The sequence below is a fragment of the Musca vetustissima genome, unplaced genomic scaffold, assembly GCF_032173495.1.
Source record: "Musca vetustissima isolate MV318-11 ecotype Yass unplaced genomic scaffold, APGP_CSIRO_Mvet_v1 utg36595, whole genome shotgun sequence".
NCBI classification, from domain to species: Eukaryota; Metazoa; Arthropoda; class Insecta; order Diptera; family Muscidae; genus Musca; species Musca vetustissima.
The window spans coordinates 169484-181058 of NW_026880470.1; the positions used below are offsets into that span (position 1 = coordinate 169484).

Consider the following 11575-nt stretch of genomic DNA (forward strand, 5'->3'; position numbering starts at 1 on the left):
ATCTAAATCGGAACCGATTTTCATGATGTTTAACACACATCGTTCTAGACTTAATTCAGCTCGCTGTGCCTAATTTCGTGTAAATCGAAGGATATATAGGAAGTTTGGTGCACTATTTACCTAAAATCGGACTAAAATTCCCAATTTATTCCCAATTTCAAGACTCCAGATCTGTGAACCGAAATCCAACTTGCACAAAATTTAGTACCATTAAGTACTTTTCGTACACAAACGTACGATTTTTTAAAGGTATTTCAATCCTGTATTCCAACAGTATTCCTAATTCCGATTTTCAGGATTCCATCTATATACACTCAACTAAAATCAAATAGTACCAAATTTAGTACCACTTAGTACTTTTTAATAAACATAAGTACGAAAATCTTAAACTATTTCCATTAACACTACTTCCCAACCTGTATTCCATATAAAATTTCAAGATTTTAGCTATATATGTTCAACTATATATGTTAGAACTAAATTTAGAACTTTTAGTACACTTATAGGCCGAATTTCCAAAAACCCTTTTGTATAGCTTTCTAACATTCCATCAGTGACCCACATTCCAAATTTCAGAATTCTAGCTCTTCCCGTTCGCCTTCTAGTTCGAATTTCCAAAAAACCCAGCCTTATCTCACGCCTACACACCAACAACAACCCACACACATTTCAAGCTTCTAGCTTCAGCCGTTTCGTCTGGGCGATGATCTCTGTTATATATATAAGCTCCTCTATATACATGGAGATAATTACGCATTTTTAAAACTACCTCCATGTCTCATCCTACACTCCAACCTTAATTTTAACTCCAAAATTTAGAATTCCCGCTCAAACAAAACGAATTGTACTATTAAGTGTCAATAAGTACGAAATTCCAATACTGCCTTAATTCTGTAATTTTCATTTACCATCTCTATCCGTTAACTCTAATCAAAATTGTACCAAATGTTGTACCATGTAGTACACATGCTGACGAATTTTCAAAACTACCGACATAACTCAATTCTGCACTCCAACTGTAATATTAATTAAACATTTCAGAATATCAGCCTTTATCATATAGTACTTTTTGTTTCTATTATTAAAAATTTCCAAACCTATGTCAATCCTACACTCCAACAGTAATTTTAATTCCAAAATTCTGGAGTCCAGCTCTATCTGTTCTCAAATAATCAAGTTGTATCAAATATAGTACAATTTAGTACACATAAGTACTATACTTCCATATCTCAATTCTATATTCCAACAGCAACCATTATTCCAAATTTTAGTTTTTCAGCTCTCTCCGTTCACCCAAATCCCAATTGTACCAAATCCAGTGCCGTTTAGTACTTTTCGTACACACAAATACGAATTTCCAAAGATGTCTCTATAGCTCAATCTTCAACAGTAATCAGAATTCCAAATTTAAAGGTTTAAGCTCATTCGTTTAAGCAAAATCCAAATTGTACTAAATTTGGTACCATATAGTACTTTTCGTACCAATAAGTAACTACATCAATCCTACGTTCAACATTCATTTTTTAACAATTTGAAGACTCCAGCTCTATCTGTTCACCTAAATCCAACTTGCACCAAATTTAGTACTATTTAGTACTTTTCGTACACATAAGTACGATTTTTTAAAGCTGCTTCAATCTTGTGCTCCAATAGTAGTCCTGATTCCGATTTTCCGGATTCCATCTCTATATGTTTAAGTTCTTACCCCCGTTTTTTCAATTTGCAATTTTATAGTCACATGTTCAACCTGAATAGGTAACATCATGAGACTCTTTGTTATAATAAATGCTTTCGGTGGAAATTTTGGTATAACCTTCACATTAGGTATTTTGCCTTGGCTGTTTTTAAATATTACTGATTTTCGTTAATTGTTCTCTTTCCAGTTGAGCTTAATGATCGATTTTTGTAAAGAAAATATCTTGTATATTAGTTTTCTCTGTGATACGCATTTTTGTGTGGAATGAATGTGAGGTGTTCTGTTTATAAGTTCAAAGATATTGACAAATGTCAATCAAATTGAAAAAATAATAATAAAATATTTGGAACATTTTTCAATAATTGACAAACGTAGACTTAGAGGACTGATACGCGGCCAATTTTCACCCAAAATATCTCAAAATAATATCTATGACGTTATAAACAACCTACTAAATGACCCTACCGATTAAGGGATTTTTTGTTATAAAAAGTTAAGACTAGCCAAACGTAAAGACGTTTTTACTTTTGTATAATTATACTCAATTTTCTTATGATTTTTTGCTTTTCGCTACACTGGACAAAAAATTCAAAACCTTATTTATATTTCAATAATTTTTTTATAGTTTCTTTATTAAATTTACTTTTAAACATTAAAACTTGTTTTATTTTCAGAATAATCAATTAATTTCATTCGTCATTTTCACACCCATTCGAGATAAACGCATATGCAGGTATTCTATTATTTTCTCTAAATTTCTTTCAATCCATTGAATTTTCGGGAAAATATTTTCACGAATCATCAGAACTTTACTGTCGACATTTTCAAAATATTTACGATGATTTTCAATAAAATTGATGTGAGTGTTAATGTCCTGCATGAAAATAATTCTCGAAGCCATTTGATCGAATAAAAAGTTAACATCGATTTTTGATGACACCAATTCTTCGATGTGATTCATACAAAACTCACGAGCTAATTTCAATCCAATTTCATTGTTTATTATTGAAATAAAAGCATTTTGAATTTCATTATTATCCAAAGGGGATTTAGTTTTGAAAATGTTTTGCAAATAGTTTTTTAAAATATTTTCATTACCGGTACAATTTAATGCTTGTAGAATTTTTCTTCGTTCTTCTTTGTTGTTGTTGGAGTTGTATTCGAAACGCTGCCACAGGAAATGCCAATCGCTTTCATTGCCATTCGCTATATCTTTACAATAAATCCGATTTCTTTTGTAAATGCTTATGGTGTTGTTAACATCCGGATCTGCCACGGATCTCCATTGTTGAAATGATTGTATATCGGATTGTATGTCAATTCCGAGTTCTACGTCCTTCGCCCAAGTGGAAATTATGGATTTGAAAAGTAACGCATCAGACTTGACATCATCGGTATCGGTGTGACGAAATGAATTTTGTAGGTGTGGCTTCAGTATCTGGCGCATAAAGGCATTGTAATAAATTCGATATTTTGGCAAAGATTTCAGTGTTGCTGCACAAGCACCCAACTCCAATTCAGCATATGCCGATTTCCATGGTGGATATTCATACTCATGCCTTAAATATTCCAAAATACCAAATGCAATGTCATACTCCTGATGGCCAGCGCAGGCCAATGCAAAGGCATCGCCAACTAATTGGGCTCGATTTAGAACATGAACTTTTGAGTACTGATCACTAAGCAGGTTTGTGGTTATAAGTTGCCAATTTCGAGGATCATACATTACTCTATAAAAAGCAGTTACTTGGAGGTTAAAAATCAACCATTCATTTGATTCTGCATCACAATTTATACGAATTGGTTTACTCTTCATCCGATCATCACATTCAAGCCAGGATGTTATATTAACATTGGTGAAATCCGACTCCGATGCTGAGGTATAGCTTAATGGCATCCACCAACATTTGTCCTGTTCTTCAGCATTTGCGGTGAATTCAGTTAAGAATCGTTGTTGGGAAATTTCTATTGAGCCATTCTCATAGTTACGCCAAATTTTCACAACTGGATAACCCGTTTGTAGGGTCCATGATTTCAAAATTGTTGTCATATTAAGATCGATATCTTTGGACTCGTGATTAAATTCTCTAAACAAATCATTTTGTTCAACATTTTGATATTGATTTATTTTCAAATATTGCTGAATTGCTCGAAAAAATCGCTCATTACCCAAGACAAGGTGAACCATTCTCAAAATCCAAAAACCCTTCAAATAACTTAATCTATCGAAATTTTCGTGGATCCAACTATTATTTGTAACCAATTGGGATATTGGATGTGTTTGTAATTTCGCATCAAAATTGAAAATTTCGAAAAATTTCAATGTTAGAGTTGTTTCGGAATTGATATCCGAATTGAGCTCCCTTATTGCTAAATAACTAAAATAGCTGGCAAAACCCTCATGCAGCCATGTATCTGTCCACCATGAGGTGGTAACGAGATTTGCCAAACCACTGGTGGGCCAATTCATGGGCAATTAATGCAAATGAATATTTCCTGAGAAAAAGGTCTTCCTCCGTATACGATTCAATGCAAAGGTAGTTTTCGTTATAAACAACAAGGCCCCAATTCTCCATACCCTCATTCGGGTAGTTGGGTATAGCAATTTGATCTATTTTCTTTAAAGGATTTGGTAATTGTAATATTTCTTCAAAGTACTTGAGGATTTTCCGACTCAATTCGGCATCATCATCACAATGCACAGATTTATCTTTGGGGCTCCATACACGAAATTCGGTTTCACCAATATTCTCTTCAGATTTTGTAGCAAAAAAATCATTAATACTATATGCCACCAGATATGTGGGCATAATAATCGATTCTTGAAATTTACTCCAAACATAGTGGTCCTCCAAACCCTGTAGAGGAATCTGTTCGTCCAAAGGCATATTACTTAGGGCGTTGAGGGATTTATTATGGCCCAACCATATTCTAAATTTGGCCTTGTAATTAGGTTCATCCCAACAGGGAAATGCCAAACGGGCATAAGTTGGTTGAAAGTCCGTGGCCGTAAGCCATTTAGTTTCATTTGTATCCGTATCTTCATAAGATGTGAAGAAATAGCCCTGAATTTCTTCACTAAGATTGCCCGAAAACTTTAACTGTAATTTATATTTGCTGCCGCTCTGTAATTTCTCACACAATACCATAATGAAATAATCATGTTCCGGAACTCGTTCGATATCCTCCAAACACAAATGAGATGCCCCATCCTGGCTCTTTAAATCGATTTGAGATTCATCAATAGTTAAATTTTTCGCATGAAAGGTAATATTCTTAGTATCTTCCAATATGTCGAGTTCGATCGTCACCTCACCATTGAAGGTGAAGTTTTCCGGATCATCCAAGTGTGTTATGATTTTGAGGTGATAATTATCCGGTTTAATGGCAGTCGGCAAACGATAATGTGTGTAAGTGCCAGCAACCAAGAGAGCATCAAACAACAGGCAAACGAAAAATAGTCTCAAAAAGAGAATCATTATTTTATGGATTTAAATTATAATGCTGTTTGCATTTGTTTTTAATATTCAGATTAATTTTGCGATCACACAACTTTGAGGTGTTACTTTCTCTTTACCGTAGAACTACTAACTAATTTTTACTTATGAATCGAATTGCAAATTAACCTATGGGATTATTAGGTCTGGCTCATTGATGAGAATATAATCTGTTTTGGAATTATCAACTATAAAATCTGAAAAAAAACATGTGTAACTAAAAATAAAATTCAATTCAGCTATTTTATAACATAAACTAGCATAAGTGCATGTTAATCAATGAATTACATTTTATTGTTTTTTATATGCGAACATGAACATCTGAACTTAAAACTTATGCAATAAAAAAATAAACAATATTTATGAGAATTCAATATAAACCAGTGAGCAGAGCAGTATAGTCGGACGGGGCCGACCATATGATGCCTTACACAACTTCCACGAAAATATAACTTTCTGTGGTTCTATATTCTGAGCTTGGGCAATATTTCTCGATATTTGAACCCTCTTGGCCGATTAGAGGATAAAAAATATTACTAATTCAGTACAGCACTTCTAATTACTTGTCGAGATTCCCTTCACTTTGGGTTGTGTTTTGATGTTTGGCTTTCAATTGTGGCCTATAGATCGGGTCAGGGTCCATTTGACCCACTAAATTTTGACCGATCTTTATCAAAACGGGCATGCTTATTCTTTGGCCCGATTACCTTCTCCAAGTATTTTTAGGCCATAATTGGGGCCTCTTAAGCGTAACTTTTTAACAATATTCGACAGTGTTTAGGTGCACTTAGCTTTGGATTATCGGTCACTTGTCGGAGTAACCACTTCCATATTCAATATTTTTTGTTGGTTTTCGGCTTGTTGCAAATTCGATTCTCGGTTTAGTGCCTCAATACAGTATGTTGGACAGCAGTTTGAATAATATTGAGTATTTCAATTGACATTTTACTAGTTCAGGATGGTGAAGAACTAATTTGCTCTCGGCAATCAAATTCTCACGATGGCTATCCAAGTAAGTAAATTCGCACGTTAAATGTAATTAATGCAATATTTAACTTGATATTTCAGGTGAAGGTACACCATAGGTATACTGACAGGTATACATACAGTTACCGACAATTGTACCAAGCGATAATGTACACCAAATACAAATTTTAACAATTTGTAATGGACATTTTTCCTAAAATCTCAAACCCCCAAAACTTGGGTCGATATTGACAAAGCATGGTAGGGTAGAACGTGTATATAAAATCCTCAAAATAGTGTAATTTAGAGGGCATAGCTTTATGAGGCCATCACAAACGTACACAGAATTTAATTTCGTTGGGTGGGGTGGTGCCAACTGGTTCAATATAAAAATTTTCAGAAAAAAAATTTTGTTTGCGTACGTTTCTGGAGGCTATACCTGAAGGGAAACCAATATTGATTACTTCGTGTAGGAATTACCGAGTTCGAAATTGTGCTATAATTTTGAACTAATATTTTGCATCACAATACCTTCATACACCCTAAATATTAAAAATGCCGAAAATCGGTAGGCATCATATATATATATCATGTACAGGGTGAGATAAAAAAACTGCAACAAAGTCAAACGCCATAATTTTTAAATTTTTTTAATTTTATTAAATGAAAGAAAAATATTGTCGGAAATAGCATCAAATTTTAGAATATGTTTAGATTTGTTCGAATTGGTCACCTTTGGCACAAATTGTGGCCTTCAAACGACCAATGCAACTGTTACACGCTGCCCGAATGTTGCTCTGCGGTATTTTGGGCCAATCCCGGCAAAGCGTTTGCTTTAATACACTCTCCAGAATATTTTCGCGATAACATTCAGTATTTATTTACATTGATGCCACGGTCGATTAATACGAGCGGAGAGCGACGATTGAACCATGTACGAACCGGTGCACATTTTCAGCTGACCTCTTTGTCAAGTAAACACGATCGATTTGTTTGTTTTCAAACTGCGGGACAACGAATGTTTTCTCACCGGAAAAAACTAAATTCGGCAGTTTACCACTTTCGGCCAAGCGAAGCAAATCTTTGGCTCTTTTGAGTCTATTGTCATTGTGTTGCTGTGTAAGTTTTTCCACTTTTTGGAATTTCAATGGCTTTGGATTTTCAATGGCTTATTTTTCAATATTTGCCGAATGGCTCACGAGCCATTTTTCGGCTACTGCGACGCGGGCTTCGATCAAATCGCTTCTTTACTTTTCGGACCATTTCTGCTGATGTTGCTGTTTTATTCCGTCCACTTCCTTGACAACGCTACCAGTATCACGGTTACGAGCGTTGGCACGAGACACAAGACATTTATTCACATTTAAATGCTGGAGTGTTAACGATAGCCACTTGTGGTTTTCAACCAAATATAAAGAAATCACACTATCACGCTTGAATTCCGTTACGAATAGCATTTTATCTGGAAAATTCTCACCAAAATGCTTTTGTACGCTTGTAAACAATATAATGAGATGTCACTGGAAATAATTTTAACAGATGTCGGACGAATGGCTTAGAAATGACAGAAGTCTGAACTTGGTTGCAGTTTTTTCATCTCACACTGTATAGGTAATATGGGGGCTAGGCCTAAATACGGGCCAATGTAGTTCATTCTCGAACCTGACGTTCTAGTTCGTTATCTCGCTATCTTCCGTAGGTAGAATGATTGCAACAGATAGCTAAACCGACTATTAATTGAATATCCCCCATACATGGGGGCAAATATAAATATTTTTTTTTGATTTCGATGAGTTACAATTGGAATACCCTCCATAAAAATTGTAATTTATAAGTTGCTGAGGATATAAAAAGATACATCATGAAAAATATTTTATTTTACGAAATGGATATTTTCGATATGGAGTATTTTCGAAGGTTTGGTTCACGTTTTTATTAAGTTCTGGCCGAATTTGATTATGTTTTGACTTACTGTATTCCTCACATTTCCTTAGAGAAAAACAAATATTATTTAATAGTTTGTAATTATATTTTGATTTTTTTCTTTTTCGTTAATTGATCCATTGTTAGTTGTACCCAAAATAATAACGTAACACTTATCAGCTGGCAGTCTTTATACTATATTTATATTGAACAATAGTTATGAGTATTTAATAAAAATGTATAAATTTAATAACATAACACTATTTAGGAGTGTTTTTGTGGAAAAGTTAAGTACAGACATGTGTTCTTTTTATCATTACAATCTATCACTCTGTGAGATTGCCAAAAAGAGGAATTATGTGGAACTTATGTATTCTATACCACTTTGGTCCGGGTCAACTATTGTCTTCTATGGTATTATTTTCAAGAAGTCCCATTTGTGTTAGACGATTATATAAATAGAATTTAATATCTTCCAAATTACGTTCGATCCATTGTAATCTGAATGCGATGGTACTCCGAGTATATTCTACAATTTCTTCATAATCTTTAAAATAGTCCGGATTTATATTTATAAGTTCTTCGAAGGCATTCAAATCATTAGGACGAACTAGATGAAAACTTAACAACAACAGTGTCTCCACATCCACGTCTATAGACGTCCAATTATTAATTGTCTCTTTGAAATAGTCGCGTATAATCTCCACCCCGGTAACACTTCTGTATATATAAAAGAATACATCGATATTGGATTCGTTACTGTTAGCTTGATAGAGTTGAACAAAATTTCTTAGAACAGTTTCGTTTCGAGAACAACCCAAACCCAAAAGAATTTCATGGTCTCGTGACTCTAGATAATGTTGCCATAGGAAATCCCAATTATCCGGTGGACCAAATCGCACAGCGTTACAGTAAACAATGGTTTTTAGTTCGCTGGGTATTTGCTTCAAGTTGGAGGGTGTGTTGAGTGAAGTTTTCCATTGTTCAAAGTATTCCTGTGCCGCGTGAACACAATCTGGGAGTTCGAGGAAACAGGCAACCATAATAATTTGACTATGAATATCGGACGTTTCGCGGGTGCCATTTAAGCCACCAAGACGGTGATAGTAGGGTTCTATGATATAACGCATAAATGTGTGTAAATATTTAGTCATCAATGGGAATGGTGCAAAAATATTGGAAAGATCTCTTAGACCGGCAATTGCCGATTCCCATGGCCAATTTTCATCCTCCCTGTGTAGATATTCAAAAATTTCAAAGTAGATGTCATAACTTTGATGACCTTCCCAGGCTAGTACTTTGATATCCTCCACAATTTGCATGCGGTTCATAACGTGAATGTCCTTAAAGTTTTCACTGTTCAGAGTGGCTGCCAACAGTCGCAAATTTGTGGGGTCATATGAAACCCGATAGACACCAACCATTTGGATATTAAATAAAATCCAATCATTAGGCGCCGCAATATTCTCCAATGTTAGATTTAAACTGTTACCCGAATTCGAATCACATTCTAGCCATACCTTGGCTATGGTAGAATTAAAATCTAATTCCGCAGCTGTTGTATAGCTTAGAGGTGTCCACCAACATTCTCCTTCCGGGCTGGTCTTATTTGAAGCCTGTGACAAAAATCGTTGTTGGGAAATTTCCATTGTACCCGCTTCATAATTTCGTTCGATTTCAACTAAAGGATAACCAGCCTGTAGGGTCCAAGAATCCATAATTGTTTTTATGCTGGTTGGAGGTTTGAGATCATTTGTGGTTTTAAGGAAAGCATCCGTAAATGCCTGCCACAAGTCATCTTGGGTAGCAGTGGAATATCTATGTTTATTCAAATAACCACATATGCCATCAAAGAACCAATCCGGACCCATAGACATGTGAGTCATCCGCAGCACAGCTGCTCCCTTTCTGTACGCTATAGCATCAAAACTTTTCATGATATCACTTGAGTTACATTTGTCGTTCGATATGGCATGACTGTCCGTCTTAGCATCGGCCACAAAGAATTCCTTGAAATTATCATAGGTATCAAATGCCTGCCAAGGTAGCTCGGGATATAGACTGGCCACTCCCAATGTGGATATGTATGTGGAAAAACCTTCACTGAGCCAAATATCGGTCCACCATTCCATGGTGACCAAGTTGCCAAACCATTGATGAGCCAATTCGTGAGCTATGACCGTGGCTATATTTTGTTTTTCTTCGAAGGTGGTGGTGTCACTTAAATTTTCCTTCGTTAGGAAAATATCTTCGTAGTAGGTAATGAGTCCCCAATTTTCCATAGCATTTTGTGAAAATTGAGGCACTGCAATTTGATCGACTTTTGTAAAGGGAAATGCGATGCCAAATAATTCCTCATAGTACTTGAGAATATCAGGAGCAATTTCGGCAGCATAACGGCAACGTTCATAGTATTCTGGCCGACACCAGGTACGGAATACCACTTCGGAATCATCTCGTTTTGTTTCTTTACACACAAAATCATTGATGCTATATGCCACTAAATATGTGGACATGCTGACAGACTCTTCAAATATGCTCCACACAAAGTCGTCAACGTCATCCAGGGGAATTTGTTGCTGTAGTGGCATATTACTTAAAGCCTTGAGGGACTTGTTATGACCCAACCATATGGTAAAAGTGGCCTTATAATTTGGTTCATCGAAACAGGGAAATGCCTTACGGGCATAAGTCGGTTCAAATTGTGTCACCGACAACAACTGGGTTTCATTCATTTCATTCACATAGGAACTGCGATAATAACCCGTAAGATCATCATTTAATATTCCCTCAAACGACAAAGTCAAATTGTAACGCTGTCCAGAGGATAATGGCTCACACAGTTGTATTATATAGTAGTCATGTTCCGGTATTGTCTCAATATTTTGCAGACAAAAATTAAAGTTATTTACATCAACATCGCCGGGTATGTTATGAAGCGCGATTTGCTCTTTATCCACTGTTAAATTACGAACGTGCAATGTTATATTCGAAGTTTCCTCGAGAACTTCAAATTCTATTGAAACTTTGCCACTGAATGTAAAATTGTTACTCTCCTCCAAATATGTTATAAGTTTAAGGTGATAATGATCCGGTTTTACGGCGCTGGGTAAGCGGTAATGTGAATAGCTCGATTCGCTCGTTGGCAATATAAACAGAAATATTAGTCCCCAGAAGACTTGATGAACGATGAATTTGTTTGACCTGCTAATTGTGAACAGTTTTTTAATTATTTTATTCAAATAATTCAGAGGAAAAGCAGGATGCTCACCTCATATTCGCGATATTTTATAAATTAAATCGGAAATTCAAATAATTGCACCTTCTTCTAAGTCTCTCCATTGTAAACTAAATATTTAGAATTAAGCATGGCCTTTCGTTAGACAATATTTGATAAGGTATTTATTATTTTGAAATTGTTTATATTAATTTTATTAAAGTTGATAAGTGCGAACACATTGCACAGTGGTATCACTTCTTATAGAAGGAGTAA

The 11575-nt window shown here is 35.2% G+C and overlaps 2 protein-coding genes across 2 annotated transcripts; both read right to left on the reverse strand.

The window, feature by feature from the left end:
* Positions 1-2375: 2375 nt before the first annotated feature.
* On the reverse strand, positions 2376-5175 carry LOC133326148 (aminopeptidase N-like). The gene is given in 3 exon segments (XM_061534827.1): positions 2376-2671; positions 2795-4133; positions 4135-5175. Coding segments are annotated over 3 exon segments (2676 nt in total).
* A 3302-nt stretch (positions 5176-8477) lies between these two features.
* Positions 8478-11358, reverse strand: LOC133326149 (thyrotropin-releasing hormone-degrading ectoenzyme-like). The gene is made up of 2 exons (XM_061534828.1): positions 11354-11358; positions 8478-11286 (listed from the first exon to the last, which is right to left on the reverse strand). Exons 1-2 carry the CDS (start codon positions 11356-11358, stop codon positions 8478-8480), a joined length of 2814 nt encoding a protein of 937 aa, XP_061390812.1.
* Positions 11359-11575: the final 217 nt, after the last annotated feature.